Genomic DNA, 23,848 nt, shown 5'->3' on the forward strand with positions numbered 1-23,848 from the left:
CAATGGCTGAATGTCATCAAGGATTCCCTCCTCCTCTTCATCAACATTGGCTGCAGACGCCTGCTCCTTAAGGTGCGTCAAAGTTTGCATGAGCAGACGCATAAGTGGGATGCTCATGCTTAGGATGGCGTCGTCTGCGCTTACCAGCCGTGTGCATTCCTCAAAACACTGAAGGACTTTACAAAGGTCTTTCAGCTTCGACCACTGCACGCCTGTCAACTCCATGTCTGCTCTCAAAGTGCCTGGCCGTGTATCCTCCCACAAATGCATTATGGCCTGCCTCTGCTCGCACAGCCGCTCCACCATGTGCAGGGTGGAGTTCCACCTTGTTGCAATGTCGATAATGAGGCGGTGGTTGGGAAGGTGGAGCAATCGCTGCAGCTTCTGCATACGAACGGAGTGTACAGGCGACCGGCGGATGTGCGCGCACAGTCTTCGCACCTTCTGGAGCAGGGCTGTTAACTCCGGATAATTTTTGAGGAAGCACTGCACCACCAGGTTCAAGGTGTGAGCCAAGCAAGGTATGTGGCTGAGTTTTGAAAGGGCTATGGCTGCCACAAAATTACGGCCGTTATCACTAACTACCTTGCCTGCCTCAAGATGTACACTGCCCAGCCATGACTCAGTTTGTCGCTTCAAGTACTCGGCCAGCACCTCGGCGGTGTGTCTGTCGCCCAAACACATCATCTGCAACACAGCCTGCTGACGCTTTCCACTAGCTGCTCGATAGGGGGACACATCGTGTGCAACAGTGGCAGCTGCAGATGGAGTGCTCGTACGACTGCGCTCTGTGGACGAGCTTTCGCTTCTGGAGGAGGAGGAGGAGGAGGAGGGTCGAACGCCTACAGCCAACTGTTTCCTATACCGTGGGCTAGGCAGCACTGTCCCACCACCGCTGTCCCCTGTGGACCCTGCATCCACCACATTAACCCAGTGCGCAGTGATGGACACGTAATGACCCTGGCCATGCCGACTGGACTATGCATCAGTTGTGAGGTGCACCTTTCCGCTCACTGACTGCTTGAGTGCATGGACAATGCGGTCTTTCACATGATGGTGGAGGGCTGGGATGGCTTTGCGAGAGAAGAAGTGGCGACTGGGTAGGTCATAGCGTGGTACTGCATAGGCCATGAGTTCGCGGAAAGCTGTGCTTTCCACCAACCGAAAGGGCATCATCTCAAACAAGATTAGTTTGGCAATGTGGGCGTTCAAACCCAGTGTACGCGGATGAGAGACTGAGTACTTTCTTGACCTACTCATAGTGTCTGGGAGGGTGAGCTGGACTTGAGAGCTGCATATGGTGGAAGTAGCGGTGGACAGGGCGGACTGAGAGAGGGTTGATGATGGTGATGGAGTTGGTGTTCTTTCTGATGGCCTAGAATCAGTCTTTCGTTGATATAACAGTGGGATTCCCTGACTGCTGTGGTCTTGCAACGACACCTCAACATTTGCTGCTGTGCTAACCGGTGGGCTTACAGTGGGGGAAACAATGTAGCGTTGCTGACTACCTTCGTTGTGATCAGTTGCACATGTGGCACTTGAGGTTTGGTGTTGTGTCCACGCTTGCAAGTGCATGCTGGTTAAATGTCTAAGCATGCAACTGGTATTCAAATTTTTCAGATTTTTCCCTCGGCTAAAGGTCTTTGCGCACTTCTTACAGATAACCTTGGCCTGATCATGAGGATTTTGTTCAAAAAAGTGCCACACTGCACTCTTCCTACTTTGGCAGACATTTTGCGGCCTAGCACGCTGTGATCTTTTGACCCTCTGGACAAGCTGTCCAGCAACTCTTTTGATGTTTGGAACCTGTCTTTGGAGTGCTCCGGGCCTGCCAGATAACAGCTGTTGCGATGTCGATGTCTGCTGTGGATGCTCCTCATCTGAGCTATTGGAAGCAGCACCCTCTTCCCCCAATGGATGCCAATCTGGGTCAACAACTGGGTCATCCATCACCTCCTCTTCTATGTCATGTGCACCTTTCTCTGTGTCACCGTGTATGGTGGTATAGTGTGCGGGAAGGGGCACCTGAGTCTCATCAGGGTCAAAATCTGGCTCTGTACACTGCGAGGACAATGTAGTGCTCTGAGTGAATGTACCAGCAGAATCATCCATCAGCGGCTGTGCATCAGTGCACTCCATGTCAGATTCATCTTGGCCTGGGTAATTCACCATTTCACTTGATAATCCAGGCATGGTATGTGAAAACAGCTCCATGGAGTAATCAGTAGTATGGCCTGCGTCATCCTTCAATCTTGGTTGGGGTGAAGGACACAAGGAAAGGTGTGGTTCATGAACATGAGCCTCCAATGACGACTCAGTGCTTTTACTTTTTACAACTGAAGAAGAGGAGGCGATAGAGCTGGAGGCTGAGTCAGCAATGTAAGACAAAACTTTTTCCTGATGCTCTGCCTTTAAAAGCGGTTTGCCAACTCCTAGAAAACTAAGCGTTCGAGGCCTTATGTAGCCAGACGATGACGCAGGGTCAGCACCTCCTGCATTCGGTCCTATTTTGCTCTTGCCACTACCATCAGATCCACCACCAACACCATCATTACCAGCTGCCAACCCCCGCCCAATTCCACGGCCTCTTCCACCAGCCTTCCTCATTTTTGGTAGAAATGTAGACAAAATCCAACAAACTATATAGTAATGTAAAACAAGGTACAAGGTGTCTATAGGACAGGGGAGATTTAGAATTTCTGCACACACTTGTGGACAGTGGACACTTTTGGATTGTGTGAGGCCCACTGATATCTGAGCGCTATGTGACAGGCTCGATGGCACAGCTGCCTGTGACCAAAGTGACGAGAGGATAATGGAGATTTTGAATCTCTGCGCACACTTTTGGACACTGGACACTTGTGGATTGTGTGAGGCCCACTGATATCTGAGCGCTATGTGACACGCTCGATGGCACAGCTGCCTGTGACCAAAGTGACGAGAGGATAATGGAGATTTTGAATCTCTGCGCACACTTTTGGACACTGGACACTTGTGGATTGTGTGAGGCCCACTGATATCTGAGCGCTATGTGACACGCTCGATGGCACAGCTGCCTGTGACCAAAGTGACGAGAGGATAATGGAGATTTTGAATCTCTGCGCACACTTTTGGACACTGGACACTTGTGGATTGTGTGAGGCCCACTGATATCTGAGCGCTATGTGACACGCTCGATGGCACAGCTGCCTGTGACCAAAGTGACGAGAGGATAATGGAGATTTTGAATCTCTGCGCACACTTTTGGACACTGGACACTTGTGGATTGTGTGAGGCCCACTGATATCTGAGCGCTATGTGACACGCTCGATGGCACAGCTGCCTGTGACCAAAGTGACGAGAGGATAATGGAGATTTTGAATCTCTGCGCACACTTTTGGACACTGGACACTTGTGGATTGTGTGAGGCCCACTGATATCTGAGCGCTATGTGACACGCTCGATGGCACAGCTGCCTGTGACCAAAGTGACGAGAGGATAATGGAGATTTTGAATCTCTGCGCACACTTTTGGACACTGGACACTTGTGGATTGTGTGAGGCCCACTGATATCTGAGCGCTATGTGACACGCTCGATGGCACAGCTGCCTGTGACCAAAGTGACGAGAGGATAATGGAGATTTTGAATCTCTGCGCACACTTTTGGACACTGGACACTTGTGGATTGTGTGAGGCCCACTGATATCTGAGCGCTATGTGACACGCTCGATGGCACAGCTGCCTGTGACCAAAGTGACGAGAGGATAATGGAGATTTTGAATCTCTGCGCACACTTTTGGACACTGGACACTTGTGGATTGTGTGAGGCCCACTGATATCTGAGCGCTATGTGACAGGCTCGATGGCACAGCTGCCTGTGACCAAAGTGACGAGAGGATAATGGAGATTTTGAATCTCTGCGCACACTTTTGGACACTGGACACTTGTGGATTGTGTGAGGCCCACTGATATCTGAGCGCTATGTGACACGCTCGATGGCACAGCTGCCTGTGACCAAAGTGACGAGAGGATAATGGAGATTTTGAATCTCTGCGCACACTTTTGGACACTGGACACTTGTGGATTGTGTGAGGCCCACTGATATCTGAGCGCTATGTGACAGGCTCGATGGCACAGCTGCCTGTGACCAAAGTGACGAGAGGATAATGGAGATTTTGAATCTCTGCGCACACTTTTGGACACTGGACACTTGTGGATTGTGTGAGGCCCACTGATATCTGAGCGCTATGTGACAGGCTCGATGGCACAGCTGCCTGTGACCAAAGTGACGAGAGGATAATGGAGATTTTGAATCTCTGCGCACACTTTTGGACACTGGACACTTGTGGATTGTGTGAGGCCCACTGATATCTGAGCGCTATGTGACACGCTCGATGGCACAGCTGCCTGTGACCAAAGTGACGAGAGGATAATGGAGATTTTGAATCTCTGCGCACACTTTTGGACACTGGACACTTGTGGATTGTGTGAGGCCCACTGATATCTGAGCGCTATGTGACACGCTCGATGGCACAGCTGCCTGTGACCAAAGTGACGAGAGGATAATGGAGATTTTGAATCTCTGCGCACACTTTTGGACACTGGACACTTGTGGATTGTGTGAGGCCCACTGATATCTGAGCGCTATGTGACACGCTCGATGGCACAGCTGCCTGTGACCAAAGTGACGAGAGGATAATGGAGATTTTGAATCTCTGCGCACACTTTTGGACACTGGACACTTGTGGATTGTGTGAGGCCCACTGATATCTGAGCGCTATGTGACACGCTCGATGGCACAGCTGCCTGTGACCAAAGTGACGAGAGGATAATGGAGATTTTGAATCTCTGCGCACACTTTTGGACACTGGGCACTTGTGGATTGTGTGAGGCCCACTGATATCTGAGCGCTATGTGACAGGCTCGATGGCACAGCTGCCTGTGACCAAAGTGACGAGAGGATAATGGAGATTTTGAATCTCTGCGCGCACTTTTGGACACTGGACACTTGTGGATTGTGTGAGGCCCACTGATATCTGAGCGCTATGTGACACGCTTGATGGCACAGCTGCCTGTGACCAAAGTGACGAGAGGATAATGGAGATTTTGAATCTCTGCGCACACTTTTGGACACTGGACACTTGTGGATTGTGTGAGGCCCACTGATATCTGAGCGCTATGTGACAGGCTCGATGGCACAGCTGTGACAAAAGTGACTAGAGGATAAGGGAGATTGGATTGCTTTTAAAAAAGCAGTTTGCGGAGCAGTGGGTAAACAGCAATGCCAGCGTGTCAGGAAGCCTTAAAAGGCAGCCCAACAACCAACACCACTGATACACCACAATATAGCCTCCCCTTGCACTGCACACACAGTGACTTGTGTGTTGTGCAGGCCAAATCGCTAGCAGCAGAAGCAGTTTTTTTGTCTTTTTCCCTGCCTAACGCTCTCCCTACAGAATCAGCAGCAACCTCTCCCTATACTAAGATCGGCAGAAGTAAGATGGCGGTCGGCGTGCACGCCCTTTTATACCCCCTGTGACGCCCACCAAAGCAAGCCAATCACTTGCATGCCCTTCTGAAAGATGGTGGTGACCCGTGCCTAGGTCATCACGTTGCCCACAGTGTCCGTGGATCCTGATTGGCTGAAAAAGAGCGCAAAACAAACTTTTGAAACGCGACTTTGGCGCGTAAGTCGCCGACCTCGTGGCCGACCTCATCCTAGGGTCGGGTTTCGTTTCATGAAACCCGACTTTGCCAAAAGTCGGCGACTTTTGAATTTTTTCGACCCGTTTCGCTCAACTCTAGTCATTAGCGTCCCCTGAATCTCCGGTCAAATTACCAGTCTCTTTTCCACTGGGGAATAATGGAGTATCCACCTGCATCACCCCTCTGGCCCGCAGCCTGCGGTCCATCCGGACGGCCTGGGTCATGGCGTCCTCGAGAGAGTTAGGTGGGGGCTGTAACGCCAAGGCATCCTGCAGCCGCTCGGACAAGCCTCTGCGAAAGAGTCCTTGGAGTGCAGCGTCGCTCCAAGAGACCTCTGCCGCCCAGCGGCGGAACTCAGAACAAAACGACTCAGCTGAGTGTTTCCCCTGACAGACACTCATCACCATGTCCTCTGCCAATCGCACTCGGTCAGGTTCATCATAAATGTGCCCGAGGGCCTCAAAGAATGCGTTCACTGACATACGTTCAGGAGCAGAGGAAGACATTATCACCAGCCCATGCAGTTTTTTTTTTTTTGGTTCTCTGAGCAGCTTTTGGCCATGTGGAGTCCTGTGAGCAATTGTCAGGGTCTAGGGCCTTTGGCCATGTGGTGACCTGTGAGCAATTGTCAGGGTCTAGGGCCTTTGGCCATGTGGGGACCTGTGAGCAGTTGCTGCTGGGCTTCACTGAGGTGACTGGGAGCGGCATGGAGTGTTTAAGCCGCTGCAGCAGCAGTTATCTGGGTCTGGGGCCTCTGCTGAGAAAAAAGTTCACTCTGTGCTTTTAAAACTGTCAGATCAAATTCAGATCATGACAACATCACTACAGTAATAATATCCCTTAATTAGATCCTGTGGTAATAATATCCCCCATCCTAGCCCCCGTGTGTCTCATTCCTGCATTCAGCCATACGTTCTCCCATCCCACCCTCATGAGTATCCATTCTGCCCCATATGATCTCCCCATCCTGCCCCATCTGTCTCCATCGTATCCATCCTGCCCCATGATCCTGCACGATCTGTCTCCAACCCTGCCCCATCTGTCTCCAACCCTGCCCCCAGTGTCTCCAGTCATGCCCCCATGTCTTTGATCCTACCCCCTGTGTCTCCAATCATGCCCCATATCTCCATTCTGTCCCGTGTCTCCAATCTTGCCCGTATCTCATTCTGCCCCTTCCTGTGTCTCACTGTCACATTCTGCCCCCATCATGTCCAGCATTCTGCCCCATCGTGTCCAGCATTCTGCCCCATCGTGTCCAGCATTCTGCCCCCATAGTGTCCAGCATTCTGCCCCATCGTGTCCAGCATTCTGCCCCATCGTCACCAGCATTCTGCCCCCATCGTCACCAGCATTCTGCCCCCATCGTCACCAGCATTCTGCCCCCATCGTCACCAGCATTCTGCCCCCATCGTCACCAGCATTCTGCCCCCATCGTCACCAGCATTCTGCCCCCATCATCACCAGCATTCTGCCCCATAGTCACCAGCATTCTGCCCCCATCGTCACCAGCATTCTGCCCCCATCGTCACCAGCATTCTGCCCCATCGTCACCAGCATTCTGCCCCCATAGTGTCCAGCATTCTGCCCCATCGTGTCCAGCATTCTGCCCCCATTGTCACCAGCATTCTGCCCAATCGTCACCAGCATTCTGCCCCATCATGTCCAGCATTCTGCCCCCATCATGTCCAGCATTCTGCCCCATCGTGTCCAGCATTCTGCCCCATCGTGTCCAGCATTCTGCCCCATCGTGTCCAGCATTCTGCCCCCATAGTGTCCAGCATTCTGCCCCATTGTGTCCAGCATTCTGCCCCATCGTCACCAGCATTCTGCCCCATCGCACCAGCATTCTGCCCCCATCGTCACCAGCATTCTGCCCCCATCGTCACCAGCATTCTGCCCCCATCGTCACCAGCATTCTGCCCCCATCGTCACCAGCATTCTGCCCCATAGTCACCAGCATTCTGCCCCATAGTCACCAGCATTCTGCCCCCATCGTCACCAGCATTCTGCCCCCATCGTCACCACCAGCATTCTGCCCCATAGTCACCAGCATTCTGCCCCCATCGTCACCAGCATTCTGCCCCATGGTCACCAGCATTCTGCCTCCATAGTGTCCAGCATTCTGCCATCTGCCCCGGGCCCCCCGATGTTTACCCTAGATACCAGCGTGCACTGCAGGCAGGGCGGGAGGTGGAGGCAGAGCGGAGCAGACAGGCCGGCGTAGCTCTGCTATCTGCTACTCCGGTCTGACAGACTGGAGTAGCAGATAGCAGAGCTACTCCGGTCTGTGCGCCACTCTGCCTCCATCTCCCAGTGCACGCTGGTATCTAGGGTAAACATCGGGTTTCTAAGGGCCCCGCGGCCCTTAGAAACCCAATGTTTACGTTGGTAACCAGCGTGCAGCGTGCAGCGTCGCTCATTGCAGGCTCCCGCTGCCACACGCGATGAAAAAACGGGCCAGGACGATCCAGCAAGATCAGCGATACCCCGCAGGGGGGGGCGATCGCTGCTGGATGTCACACACAGCGATCTCGCTGGAGAGATCACTGATGTGTCACAAAATCTGCGATCTTGCCAGCGAGATCGCTGTGTGTAATGGGCCCTTCAGTCCCTGCCTCAATACCTGTGCTGCACTGGGCACAGACATCCCCCCCCGCCGGACCCGGTAATAACTGTTCACTGTAGCATATCGGCAGTGGCGATATAGCTGCAGGATCTTGATGTGATGTGATGTCACTCCTCCTCAGCAATGCCTCTCCCTCCACTGCGGTGACAGCGCGGGATCCATAACCCCCCCCCCCCCCGCAGCAGCCGGAAGTCTGAGGTGGGTGGGCGGACCGACCCCCGGACTAAAAAAAAAACCTCCCGGCTGAGGTGCCGCCCCCCCCTCATCCTGGCACCCTAGGCACGTGCCCTCAAGTGCATAGTGGTAAATATGGCCCTGCTCACACTTGTTAAAGGTCTTCTTTACAGGATCTGCTGCCAACATGTTGGTGCCAGATAGTGCAGAACACCTTCAGAGATATTGTGGAGTAAATATACACTTTTACTCAATGACACAAAATAAGAAGGTGATTAAAAACCAGTGTAAGGCACAAATTAAATGCAGGCAAGTATCGGTAACACATCAGCAAGCATGGATCAGAAGCATAACATTAGTAGGTTTAGCACAACATACGTGAATGCATGTACAGTGAACTATGACACATTAGTAAAAAGATAAGTAAACTGTATGTGAGTTATGGCACAATTGTTGGTGATCAAAGCAAGCAATATATTGCTAGGCTCAGGGTGGATCCTTCTGCACCCTGGAGACTCCAGCTTTCCTTTCCTTTCTGTTTCCCAGGCAGATTGACCAGCCTATGAGAAAAGCTGTAGTGCTCAAGCCTGAGAGGAGGAAACATTCAGCTGGTGTGGGGAGTTACACTTAGTATATATTTATCCCTCCCTTCTCCATTTCATGAAATCATGAGCAGAGAACACAGGGGGCTTATGGGATGCCTTATAAAGACCTGTCACTGGTAAGGGGAGAGGCAGAGAGATTGGGCACATTTGAAGACAAGCAAAGAGAATGACAAGATAACAGAAAAAAATAAGCAGTCATCTCACAGAAAATCTGGCCAGCATTACGCCTACTGAGAGAGATGAAAGAGAGAATAGAGCAATCAGAGAATTAGAAAGGAGGGCACATAGTCTAATGCGAAGCTGATCGTCTACTCTCCATCACACACAGGCATTGGCAGTACCTAAGTCTTCCTGCACTGAAAATATGCTGCCTGGCCCCGGGGATGCAGCTGAAGGAGGACCCAAGAGCAACCAGGCCTCGGCTCAAAGCCCAGGAGACAAGCAAAAATGGGCAGAAGCCAAAGCATTCTATGAAAACTTAACCCCAACCAAGAAGCCAAAATCGGTATGTGCTACGCTATGTAAGGACGTAATAATAATAATCTTCATTTTACAGCTGAAGACAATAGAATGCCATATAATGTAGCAATTGAGAAACATGTTTGCTTCAGCCACCTAAGTAGACTACATGTCTCCTCATCTTATCATCTGCCACTCTCTTCCTAGTCTATTTTTGGCTGCATTAGTCAGTAGGGATGGGGTTAATTCTACTAGGGAGATGTGCTGGTTTATGTGTTGTCCATGCAGTGTGACAGGACAGTGACAAAGGCTGAGTCCCTGGTTCTCATGAAGGTGATTGTGCAAAGACTGACCTTCAACTGTGGGAATACCAGTGGATGTGGTCAGGGAATCCAGCCAAGGTCACTAACCTATGACCCCAATGCAAATGAAAAAAAGGTCATGGAGTTATATATACACATACGGTAGATATGCAGCTTGAGTTCATGAGTAAATGTATGTATACACTCATGTACATTGTTGCATGTATACACACATCTACACTGGTGCATGTATACGGTATACATGTCTACACTGTGTAGACATGTATATACATGCACAACTATAATAAACCAACCAATTCCATTCAACTGTTGATCAATCTTTTCTATAAACGTACCTGATCCACAACCTGGAACTGCTGATCTTTACTAAGTATTTATTTTACTCATATATTAATTCCACAACGCTTTACAGACAATATTGGCACTGTCCCCAATGGGGCTCACGGTCCAAATTCCCTATCAGTATGTCTTTGGAATGTGGGAGGAAATCCACACAAACATGGGGAGAACATACAGACTAAAAGCAGCAGAGCAGTAGAAACGGGAGCCATGACACTTGCAAGCATCACTCCCCTGATACATGTACATAGGAAATAATTCAATGAAAAATTACTATGAAATCACTTGAGCGATACAGGCAGTTGATTAACCATAAAGGGGCTGTCATGTTTTTAAAGCCATTTTTATACACTTATTAGGGCATTTACTCTCTAAACCTGAGAGATCTGTTTTACTCTGCATTACACCGGCATCCTGTTTATGTGAATCGACACTGTGTAATGCCTGCGCTTGTGCTGCAGGGAAATAAAAACATCATGGACAGATTTCCATAGAGACTGCAGCTGACTTCTTGAAGTCTCAGCAGTGGCACTCTCAATGGGAATCTGTTAGTAATATCAACCCACCTATGGTCACACAGGTCAGAGAAAGAGGAATAGAATGATACCTTGACAGTCTGCTCTCCTGATCTACATGTCTCATACTGGTAACGTTCCCATTCATTGAAAATAAGCTCTGGAGGTATATTCTTGGGGAGATCTATGTCAGGCCCATAGATCATAACAGTTTAAGAAAAAACATGAATTTTTATGGAATAAACATCAGATCACATCGCATATCTCATGGTATAATTTTATTCAACTTTCCATGACCTGTATAACCATATAGACAGCTTAGGAGGGTTGACCCCACTGACAGATTCCCTTGATTGCCTTTAAGCTGGCCATACATATTAGATAGCTGACAAACTATTGTTTGATCAACATCTATCTCTCCTGTCTTCCCCATAAACATGAAACATTGGTTAGGTCGAGTGTCCCTGTGACCTCTTAAAGAGAGCTGCCCAACCCTTATATCCTCCAATATCATCTAGGTGGCCTCCAAATACGTTACATGGTCCAAATCGATGGGTTCAGAATATTTTTATCATATGTATATGTGGGCATTTCAGCTTATTGTCAAAGGATCGTTCCAGCAAGTAAGGATTGTCCAAAATGGAGAAATGCTTTAAAAAAATTCAGAAAGTGTGAACCAGGTGGTTGGTCAACAGATTTGGTGGGATAAATTTAAAACTGAAACTAAGGCCATCCATAGAAGTTTCCATCTGGCTATTCTGCATTATTTTCTGTTGCGGGAACTAATGCAAGAACCCGTATCTATAGTTTGCTATGGGATTGTTCACATTAATCTAGCACATCAGTTATTGTTTTGGATCCTTCGAGGACCACCAGTTTTAGGCCGGAGTCACACTGGCTATTAAAACGGATGAATGCAATGCGATAAAAAATCGCATTGCATTCGAACCCATGTTATTCTATGGGGCAGCTCCCATCATCCGATTTTTTATCGCATCCGATCGTCGGACCGAGACAATCGCAGCATGCTGCGATTGTCACCGATTTTCGGATCGGATTCGACAATGCAAGTCTATGGATGCGATTAAAAATCGCATTGAAAACGCACCACAAGTGTGACTTGCGATTAAATCGCAAGACTTCTCTAGGTCAACAGCAAAGAGCATCAGGCTTTAGCATTGGATGTCAATTTGATGCTTAGATGCAAATAAAATCGGTTCCACACCGGAAAATGGGATGACAAACGGATCCCTGGACAAGAATTCTTTGGGCGATTTCGTACCGTTAAAATGGGACTGATTTTTTATTCACTGTGTGTGACTCCAGCCTTACAATAGAAACAGGTGAAAAAGCTTTTAAGACAACTGATACTGATTTGTGATGAATTGATGAACAAGGAAACTGATCTGGGTTCCTGGGCAAAAATGACAATAGGAAAAAGAAAATCAATCCTAGATTCAATTGTGAAGATGACAGATATGCTTAAACGATAGCAAGCTTCAAAATCTAATTGTCTCCCTACAGTAGTTTAAGAGCAGCGATAATCCAACCCATCCCCTAATTTCACATTTAGCAGCATTATATTGGCACACATAGTAAACATAATGTATTCCAGCTGGAGCAGCTAAAAAGCCTTAATCTTATACTCAGAAAAACACATATATAATCTGGATTTAGGTGATTTCAGTAATATCACCCAATGCTGCAGTCTCTGAAGCTCCCAATTGTCAGCAGAATATAAAGCTTTGTCCGCAACGCTTCAATTATGCACTCTAGTCCATGAAAACAGATGTGCGTAGCAGTATTTATTGCATAGTATCAAGTATTTTTTGCATTGTATCATGTATTACAATGTATTTTAATGTATTTAATTTGTATTTAATTTGATTAAAGCTTGTAGAATTGAAACAATGTGGTTCTTATGTTTTAAACTAGAAGTGGTTTAATACTTTCAGTCCAGCTGCCATATTAGAGGCATATGTTTCCTTCCTGCATTGTCTGTATATAGAGGTGTATAGTCTGCTCCTGCAATTCTATTTTGTGCAGCTCCAATCACCAGGATGCAGAAAAACATGTTGGTCAAAGGAAAACCACATCCTTCTAATGTAGACAACAAATTGTCGTCCCTGAACTTATCATAGATATCATGGGAGGTCTTGAAAGATAGATACAAGTGCCCTCTGGTGGCTGCGCCCATTAATCTTCTTTGATGATTGTGATACACTATGTGGCTGACGCTAATATGGAGCTAAGTTTTTTATTTTAAAGGTATAATCCCACCATAGACACTGATGACCCATTGATTGGATATGCCATAAATATCTAATAGGTATTGAACCAGAGCAAGTAGAAATCCATTCAACTGTCAGTGAAATATGGCTAATGCAGCTCCATTCATTCATTGCACTAGGCACAACAGTGCTCCAGTCTTACCAAGAGTAACAAAAAGGTTTTTGGTGCCCCTTGGAAGTGGAGCAATGTAATCTTGAGTTAAAGAGGTTATAACTTATTGACTAGTGGGGTAAAACTGCTAAGACTCACACCAATCAGCATTCTTATTTGCATAACAATGGACTAGCACTGTGCGTGCCTGAACGCCACCGTTTTCATTTTTTATGGTTCTTCCGGAAAATGATGCATGCAGCGCTCAATAACCCCATAGAGAATGAAAAAAAATTGAAGTCGTTCGTACGCAATGCTGGTCTATTATAGGAATAAAAGTATCTAGTTCTGCTGATTAGTGCGGGTCCCATTAAGTCATCACGTATCTAGCAGGTTTGTTCTCCAGACAACCCTTTTAAAAAGTTGTGTACTAACACAGACATAACAGGTTTGTGTGCTTTATTTTATCTTATTTTCCATAATTGTGAAGGAAAAAAAATAATTTTTTTACTATAAGATGCAGTTTTTAGCAAGATAAAAATCTTGCTAAAAAGTGTGCATCTGATAGTCCAAAGCGAGCTTCCTATCATCAAGGAGAACGCTGACAGCGCCTTCCCCAAACACTGAGCGAACTATGCAGCGGCACAGCTCTCGCTTCTCCTGCAGGACCTGCACATTATTAAAGTTACATGGATGCTGCAGGTCATGGCTAGCTGAAAATCTTTTCAAATGACATGATCAATCATATGCCTGGAAGTACCTTCAAAATGTGGGTGTTCATGTAGCTGAGCTATTTGGGTTGATGTAGCTGAGCTATGTGTGTTTTGATGTAGTTTAGCTGTGTGTGAGTTAATGTAGCTGAGCTGTGTGTGTATGGATTCAGATGAGCGGTGTGTGTGTTGATGTAGCTGAGCTGTGCATATTTGTTTCAATATAGCCGAGCTGTGTATATTAATGTAGCTGAGCTGTGTATGTGTGCACTTGTAGCATCCATCATATACCCATTACTTAAAAAACAGAACTGCGCTGCTAACTACAGACCTGTCTCTAATCTCCCCTTCATCTCTAAACTTCTGGATCGCTGGGTCCACTCCTGTCTAGTCCGCTATCTTTCTAATAACACCTTTCTTGAACCTTTACAATCTGGTTTCCGCTCCTTAGAGCTCATGTTCACATGCGAGAAACTCGGACGAGTCTCGCACATCAATACCTGGCACTGCTGTCGGCATTCGGGAATGGAGCACTCAGCTGCATAGAAATACATGCAACCGCACACTCTGGTCAAGAGTGCCGGCTGCATTGCCGGGTATTGATGTGCGAGACATGTCCGAGTTTCTCGCATGTGAGTATGAGCCCTTAGGGTGCTTTCACATTGCGTTTAGGCACCTGTTCGGTGGCCCCATTGGGCCTTTCATCTGAACCTCCTGCAAAATGGGATTCAGATGTATGCAGACGGGACCATAGGCTATAATGGTGCCGATGAGCGAACGTGCTCTCTGCCGTGCATCATTTTCGGGTGTATATGCCTACTGGAGGAGGAGTAGATTCTGTTTTCTGTACCATCTCCTTGCTGATTACACCCAGTTATACACATCGTCTCCTGATCAACCCTGCATTACTACAAAACAACAGTGATTGCCGCTGTCTCTAATATTATCTATTCCCTAAATCTAAAACTGAATACTTCAAAACCTGAACTCCTTGTGTTTCCTATCTCCACTAACCTTCTTAAGCTCAATATCGCAATTTCTGTGTGGTGTTCTACCATAACTCCCAAGTAGATTGCTCACTGCTTTCCTTCACTCCCTATATCCAATCACTGACTTGCTCATACCACCTGCACCTCAAAAACATCTCTAGAATTTGAACTTTTCTAAACTCTTACTGTGGCTTTTATTCATTCTCGTTTGGACTACTGCAACTCTCTACTAATCGGTCTCCCTCTTACTAAACTCTCTCCTTTCCAATCCATCCTGAATGCAGCAGCCAGGATCATATTTCTGCCCAACTGTTACACCGATGCCTCCACTCAGTGCCAGTAATTGCACTGACTCCCGTCCCCAGAATACAATATCAACTTAATTCCCTCAACCACAAAGCTCTCCACAATATTGAACCACCCTACACCTCCTCCCTCATTTCTACCACCCTACCAGTACCGTGCGTTCTGCTAATGATCTAAGACTAACATCCTCAATTATCCGAACCTCGCATTTCTGTCTCCAAGATTTCTTGTATGAAGCGCCAATTCTCTGGATTGCACTACCCCAAACAATTCAATTATTTCTCAGGATCCACACTTTTAAGAGTGCCTTAAAAAAGGCATTTTTTAGACTGGCATATCACGTCAGCTCACTTATCTATCTATTCCCTTTTTGCCCATCCAAAATGTTCCTCATATCATCTGTTTACACATCTTCCATGCGCTTAATAGCACTCTATATCTGTACTGATATTGGCTGGTGACCGGTTCATGCAGCGTTATTTCAATATCCCATTTATTATACTGATAGCTAGACCATACTATATCAGCACTTGTTACAATTTCCCTATTGTGCCTCCCTTATTCTTTATAGATTGTAAGCATGACATCTGTTGAATTATTTTGTAATGTTTTTATTGTGTGTACAATTTCCCTCTGAATTGTAAACTGCTTCGGAATATGTTGGCACTATTGAAATAAAAATTCTTATTGTTATTATTATTATGTTTATGTGTATTCATGTAACACAAATGTGCACATCTCTGGTAGTATAACTAGCAGAGCTGAATGTACATGTATAATGCAAGCAGCCGTGTTGTAAGTATGTGCTCTGCTGAGAGTGTGTATAGCATGCATGCTGTAAAGCTATGTGTTTAATACACAAAATTCACAGAAACACCAACAATAGATCTATCACCACCCTATCCAACCCTAGTACATTAATATTAGTGATATTGACCCCTTCACTTCTTTACACTACCAGGGAAGTTTTAATAAGTATGTTTTTCTTATTTTCTGCTATCTAAGCGTGAGGTGCATCTTATAGTAAGCTGTGTCCTATAGTCTGTAACACAATATATATATAGAGTGCCTTGCGAAAGTATTCGGCCCCCTGGAACTTTTCAACCTTTTCCCACATACAGTTAGGTCCATATATATTTGGACAGAGACATTTTTCTAATTTTGGTTCTAGACATTACCACAATGAATTTTAAACAAAACAATTCAGATGCAGTTGAAGTTCAGACTTTCAGCTTTCATTTGAGGGTATCCACATTAAAATTGGATGCAGGGTTTAGGAGTTTCAGCCCCTTAACATGTGCCACCCTGTTGTTAAAGGGACCAAAAGTAATTGGACAATTGACTCCAAGGCTATTTTATCCACAGGTGTGGGCAATCCCTTCGTTATGTCATTCTCAATTAAGCAGATAAAAGGCCTGGAGTTGATTTGAGGTGTGGTGCTTGCATTTGGAAGGTTTTGCTGTGAAGGAAACATGTGGTCAAAGGAGCTCTCCATGCAGGTGAAACAAGCCATCCTTAAGCTGCAAAAACAGAAAAAAAACATCGGAGAAATTGCTACAACATTAGGAGTGGCAAAATCTACAGTTTGGTACATCCTGAGAAAGAAAGCAAGCACTGGTGAACTCATCAATGCAAAAAGACCTGGGCGCCCACGGAAGACAACAGTGGTGGATGACCACAGAATAATCTCCATAGTGAAGAGAAACCCCTTCACAACAGCCAACCAAGTGAACAACACTCTCCAGGAGGTAGGCGTATCAATATCCAAATCTACCATAAAGAGAAGACTGCATGAAAGTAAATACAGAGGGTTCACTGCATGGTGCAAGCCACTCATAAGCATCAAGAATCAAAAGGCCAGGCTGGACTTTGCTAAAAAACATCTAAAAAAGCCAGCACAGTTCTGGAAGAACATTCTTTGGACAGATGAAACCAAGATCAACCTCTACCAGAATGATGGAAAGAGAAAAGTATGGCGAAGGCGTGGTACAATGTCAGAGGCAGTGTGATGGCTTGAGCATGCATGGCTGCCAGTGGCACTGGGTCACTAGTGTTTATTGATGATGTGACAGAGGACAGAAGCAGCCAAATGAATTCTGAGGTATTCAGAGCCATACTGTGTGCTCAGATCCAGCCAAATGCAGCCAAACTGATTGGTCGTCGTTTCATACTACAGATGGACAATGACCCAAAACATAAAGCCAAAGCAACCCAGGAGTTTACTAAAGCATAGAAGTGGAATATTCTTGAATAGCCAAATCAGTCACCTGATCTCAACCCAACTGAGCATGCACTTCACTTGTTAAAGACTAAACTTCAGACAGAAAGGCCCACAAACAAACAGCAACTGAAAACCACCGCAGTGAAGGCCTGGCAGAGCATCAAAAAGGAGGAAACACAGCATCTGGTGTTGTCCATGAGTTCAAGATTTCAGGCGGCAGTCATTGCCAACAAAGGGTTTTCAACCAAGTAGTAGAAATGAACATTTTATTTACAATTATTTAATCTGTCCAATTACTTTTGGTCCCTTTAAAAACAGGGTGGCACATGTTAAGGAGCTGAAACTCCTAAATCCTTCATCCAATTTTAATGTGGATACCCTCAAATGAAAGCTGAAAGTCTGAACTTCAACTGCATCTGAATTGTTTTGTTTAAAATTCATTGTGGTAATGTCTAGAACCAAAATTAGAAAAATGTTGTCTCTACTGGACCTAAGTGTATCATGATTCAAACATAAAGATACCAAATTTAAATTTTTGGTGAAGAATCAACAACAAGTGGGACATAATTGTGAAGTTGAACTAAATTTATTGGTTATGTTAAATTTTTGTGGAAATGCAAAAACTGAAAAGTGCGGTGTGCAATATTATTCGGCCCCTTTACTTTCAGCGCAGCAAACTCACTCCAGAAGTTCATTGTGGATCTCTAAATGATCCAATGTTGTCCTAAATGACTAATGATGATAATTATAATCCAACTGTGTGTAATCAAGTCTCCGTATAAATGCACCTGCTCTGTGATAGTCTCAGGGTTCTGTTTGAAGCACAGAGAGCATCATGAAGACCAAGGAACACAACAGGCAGGTCCGTGATACTGTTGTGGAGAAGTTTAAAGCCAGATTTGGATACAAAATGATTTCCAAAACTTTAAACATCCCAAGGAGAACTGTGCAAGCGATCATATTGAAATGGAAGGAGTATCATACCACTGCAAATCTACCAAGACCCGGCCGTCCCTCTAAACTTTCATCTCAAACAAGGAAAAGACTGATCAGAGATGCAGCCAAGAGGCCCATGATCACTCTGGATGAACTGCAGAGATCTACAGCTGAGGTGGGACAGTCTATCCATAGGACAACAATCAGTTGTACACTGCACAAATCTTGCAAGGCACTGTATGTATATATATATATATATATATATATATATATACAGTATATACTGTATATCAGGAAATCATGGTGTCCAGCATCCTCCATTCTCCCTCTAAGGACAATAAAGAACTAATGATTCAGAGTTAAATAACACTTCTCACCCTATTCCAATCTATACAGCAAAGATGACATGTAAGAAAACAGTAAGGGAAAGTTTGTGTCTGCTCTAGTAACCTATGTCAAAAGTGGATTAATTTTAAAAGATGTTTTTAATAAAAACATACATAGAATAATATTACTTTCAGATGTTATATTGTCGCTAAAATAACACACTGCACTTTTGTTCCTTAACCCCTTCATGACATGCGCCGTACATGTACAGTGCATTTTGTGTCTCTCTCTTTGATTTCGACTCCGGCGATGAGCCCACATCTTTTCGGCACTTGTCAGCTGACTTGATTAGCTGACATTTGCCCCTAACAGCCTGTTTAACCTGTTAACCCCTTTGCGACATGCGCCCTACTAGTACTGTACATGCCGCATCTCCCCTTTTGAAGTGGCCTTCGGTGGTGAGCCGACCTCAAAGCCGGGATATGTCAGCTATTTTGAACAGCTGACATGTGCCTGCAATAGCCGCGGGTCGAATCACTATCTGCCAGCGGCTATTAACTGACAGCAGCATTTAACAAGCGCTTCCAGCCATCGGACCGGAAATACCCTCAGGGTCGGACTGAGGCACCGGGACATGGGAGAATCCTCTGGTGGGCCCTGCCCCCAGCCCCAGCTCCTGCCTCCTTTATTCCCTGCCCTGCGAAGTGTGCACCGAGTGGTGCACACTCTATTCTATAGCTGGCAACAGTGAGTAAGCTATGCAAATGATGCGAACAGTGCAGCCGCGCGGCAGCTCTTTCACATTACCTGCTGCTACTGCCGGCTTCTAAGCGATGAGCTGTGCACAGCTGCCTGTGTGTGCACTGCAGTCTGCAGATGAGAGTGCTGTCCTCCACCTCACCTGCTTCCTGCCCGGCACTTCCTGTCTGAGACAGCCCAGCTGGATGACGTCATCATCCAGAGCGCTGTCTCAGACAGAAAGCTGCCAGCGAGGAAGAGCCTGCCAGGATGTGCTGCTGCTGTGGAGAGGTGAGCTGTGCTGTGTGCCTGCGTGTGTGTATGTGGTGCGGTGCTTTATGTATGAGTGTGAGAGTGATGCGTTGCTGTGTGTGGGTATGTGTGAGAGAGGAGTGGTGGGGAAGGACAATGATAATATTGGGGGAGGCAATGATGGAGGTGATGGGCAGTGATGGTGGTGGGGAGGCAATGATGGAGGTGATGGGCAGTGATGGTGGTGGGGGAGGTAATTATGGTGGGGGAGGCAATGATGGAGGTGATGGGCAATGATGGTGGTGGGGGAGGCAATGATGGAGGTGATGAAATGGGCAATGATGGTGGGGGAGGCAATGATGGAGGTGATGAAATGGGCAATGATGGTGGTGGGGGAAGGCAATGATGGTGGTGGGGTAGGCAATGATGTAGGTGACGAAATGGACAATGATGGTGGTGGGGGAGAAGGCAGTGATTGAGGTGGTGGAATGGGCAGTGATGGGGTAGTGGGGGAAAATGATAGGGGTGGTGGGGGAGAAGGCAATGATGGAGGTGGTGATGAGGACAATGATGGGGGTGGAGAGGGGCTGCATTATACTTTATGAGGGAGCTACATTATAGTCTGTGGGGGCACTGCATTATTCTCAGGGGACTACATTATATTCTGGGGGGCTACATCATACTATATGAGGGGGCAGCATTATGCCCTATGAGGGGGCTACAGTATACTCTATGGGGGGCTGCATTATATTCTGTGATGGGGCTGCATTATACTATATGTGGGGGGCTGCATTATACCCTATGAAGGTGCTACATTATATTCTATGGTGGGGACTGCTTTATACCTTATGAGGGGGTTGCATTATATTTTGTGGGGTGCTGCATTATATTCTATGAGAGGGTGCTGCATTATATTTTATGAGGGGGGCTACATTACATTCTATGAGGGGGCTACATTACATTCTTTGAGGGGGCTACATTATATTCTATGAGGGGGCTACCGATCTATGATTCTACCCCAACCCCTTCTACATAATTAAGACGTGTACTACCTTATATTATACCATAATATTTGCGTGTTTTACCGCACAATTGCTGGTCTTGAATGATTTTCTCTGGTGGGCCCAAGGTGCTCCAGTCCGACGTTGCTGGTGACCCGTGTCATGTGATCGCGGGTCACCGTGTGTCAACATGACAACCAGAGGTCTCCTTGAGACCTCTATGGTTGTTGATGTCGGATTGCTATGAGCGCCACCCGGTGCTCGGCGCTCATAGCAATGCAGCAAATCTGCTACATAGAGGCGATCTTAGCATCGCCTCTATGCAGCAGAGCCGATCGAGCTATGGCAGCTTCTAGCCTCCCATGGAGACTATTGAAGCATGCCAAAAGTTAAAAAAAAAAGTTTTAAAAAATATTTTAAAAAATTTAAAAAAATACAAAAGTTCAAATCACCCCCCTTTTGCCCCATTCAAAATAAAACAATAAAAAAATTAAACATAGACATATTTGGTATCGCCGCGTTCATGATCACCTGATCTATCAATAAAAAAAAGGATTAACCTGATCGCTAAAGGCGTAACGAGAAAAAAAATCAAAATGCCATAATTATGTTTTTTTGGTCACCTTGACATTGCGTTAAAATGCAATAATGGGCGATCAAAAGAATGTATCTTCACCAAAATGGTATCGTTAAAAACTACATCTCGGCACGCAAAAAATAAGCCTTCACCCAACCTGAGATCACGAAAAATGGAGACGCTACGGGTATCAGAAAATGGCCCAAATTTTTTTTTTTTAACAAAGTTTGGAATTTTTTTCACCTCTTAGATAAAAAAGAACCTAGACATGTTTGGTGTCTATGAACTTGTAATGACCTGGGGAATCATAATAGCAGGTCAGTTTCAGCATTTAGTGAACATGGTGAAAAAAACAAAAAAAAAAAACAAGTGTGGGATTGCACTTTTTTTTGCAATTTCAACACACTTGGATTTTTTTCCCATTTTTGAGTACACAATATGGTAAAACCAATGGTGTTGTTCAAAAGTATAACTCGTCCCGCAAAAAAACAAGCCATCACATGGCCATATTGACTGAAAAATAAAAAAGCTATGGCTCTGGGAAAAAGGGGAGTGAAAAACAGAAATTCAAAAAATGAAAATGGGCTCCGGCGTGAAGGTTTTTAAATGCCACTGTCAATCTCTGACAGTGACATTTATTGTGATTGCTCCGGAAGCACGTTACTAATCCTGCCCATTGGCGCCCGTGTCACATGACGGGTCGTCGATGGGTTGGCATGACAACCTGGGGTCTGTCATGCCAACCCATCGGTTGTCATTGCCGGATAGCTATAAGTGCCGCCCGGCAGTCGGTACTCTTAGCAAGTGAACATTCCTGCTACATAGAGCAGTGCTTCAGCCCGGCTCTGTGTTGCACAAGCGATCAGGTGATCGCAGCTTCTAGTCTCCCATGTAAACTATTGAAGCAAGTGTAAAGTAAAAGAAGTTTTTAAAAATATAAAAAAATAAAAATTCAAATCACCCCCAATTTGCCCCATTCACAATAAAAGATTTAACAATAAAAAATTCTTCTATTTTGGTATCACCATTTTCAGAATTGCCTGATCTATCAATATATAAAAAAGAATTAATTTGATCGGTAAACGGTGTAACGAGAAAAAAAAATCAAAACGCCAGAATTCCGGTTTTTATTCACCGCAGCATTGCATTAAAATGCAATAAGTTAACGGGTGGTCAAAAGATCGTATCTACACCAAAATGGTGTCAATACAAACGTCACCTCAGCACGCAAAAAATAAGCCCTCACCCAGTCATAGATCATGAAAAATGGAGATGCTACGGGAATCGGAAAATGATGCAATTTTTTTTTTTTTAACAAACTTTAGATTTTTTTTCCTCCCACTTAAATTAAAAAACAACATATACATGTTTGGTATGTACGAACTCGTAATGACCTGGAGAATCATAATGGCCAGTCAGTTTAAGCATTTGATGAACATGGTGAAAAAAAAAACAGTTGTGAAATTGCACATTTTTGCAATTTCAACGCACTTGGAATTTTTTTTCCTGTTTTCCAATACACGATATGTAAAAACAAATGATGTCATTCATAAGTACAACTCGTCCAGCAAAAAACAAGTCCTCAAATGGCCATATTGACAAAAATAAAAAAGTTATGTCTCTGGGAAGCAGGGGAGGAAAAACCAACACAAAAACTAAAATGGGCTGCAGCATGAAGGGGTTAAAGACAAGAACTGAACAACCAATGCAAAAATGTATCACTTCTACAATCTCATCCTTGGGCTTTACCTGCAATGCAAATAGTTCCTTAAGCTCACAATCCTATATGAGATACAGTAGCTGAGAGCTGTCTACTTTTGAAGGAGTCTGTTTTCCCAATATTTTTTCAACTAGAGGAGCCTAAGTCAATTTTCTTTTTACATATATATTATTATATATTTATTATTATTATACATTTATATAGCCCCATTTATTCCATGGCGCTTTACATGTGCAAAGGGCAAATATTGACAGGTACACTAAACATGTGTAAAACAAGGGACACACAAGTACAGAAGGAGAGAGGACCCTGCCCGCGAGGGATCACAGTCTACAGGGATGGGTGAGGATACACTAGGAGAGGGTAGAGTGTTATGATTGAGTCACCGTAGGAGGCAAAAATAGAAATGCTAGCCAAATCCAGAAAACCAGAGAAGTTGGCAGCTATCGGATTGCAGACCCCTGAACCTATCAACACAACTAGCAGTAGCCGTGGGGGGCTCCTACGATGCCCTAGGCCCCTCGATCACAGCCGGAGGACTACATAGCCTAAAGACAGAAAGGGAAATCTAAACTGCCCCAGAGCAGACCCCAAAGCAAAAGGCAGCCCCCCACATATAATGACGGTGAAGCAAGAAGAAAGAACAAAACACAGACAGAAAGATAGACTGAGCAAAGATGGGGCCCACGCTAGCTTAGATAGGAAAGGACAGGAAGGCTGCTGTCTGCAATCCGTGAAAAACCCTATGAAAATAAGAGCCAACCAACTGACAGTAAAAAAGGCCCTGAAGACGCTAGGCTTCAAAAAAGCTATGTCAGTACTCAGGAATATTCTGAAGACAGAGCAACAGGCAAAAGGAGATTCAGCTCATCCCAGCAGGCAATGGCAGAATCCAGAAAAGCAAGGAAAACAAAACACTAATGCAAAAAGGCAAAGCAGAAATCTTAGCTTTAGATGAGCAGG

The 23,848-nt window shown here is 45.6% G+C and overlaps 1 protein-coding gene across 1 annotated transcript in view; it reads left to right on the forward strand.

Moving 5' to 3' along the window:
• Window positions 1-9,083: 9,083 nt before the first annotated feature.
• Window positions 9,084-23,848, forward strand: part of NT5C1A (5'-nucleotidase, cytosolic IA) — a 109,049-nt gene continuing 94,284 nt past the window's right edge. Inside the window, exons 1-2 of the mRNA XM_073572952.1 lie at window positions 9,084-9,206; window positions 9,419-9,595. Coding sequence (XP_073429053.1) covers window positions 9,183-9,206; window positions 9,419-9,595 — 201 coding nt within the window. The 5' untranslated portion in view covers window positions 9,084-9,182. The remainder of the gene's footprint in view (window positions 9,207-9,418; window positions 9,596-23,848) is intronic.

The sequence above is a fragment of the Dendrobates tinctorius genome, unplaced genomic scaffold, assembly GCF_039654945.1.
Source record: "Dendrobates tinctorius isolate UK_male_01 unplaced genomic scaffold, ASM3965494v1 ptg000007l, whole genome shotgun sequence".
NCBI lineage: Eukaryota > Metazoa > Chordata > Amphibia > Anura > Dendrobatidae > Dendrobates > Dendrobates tinctorius.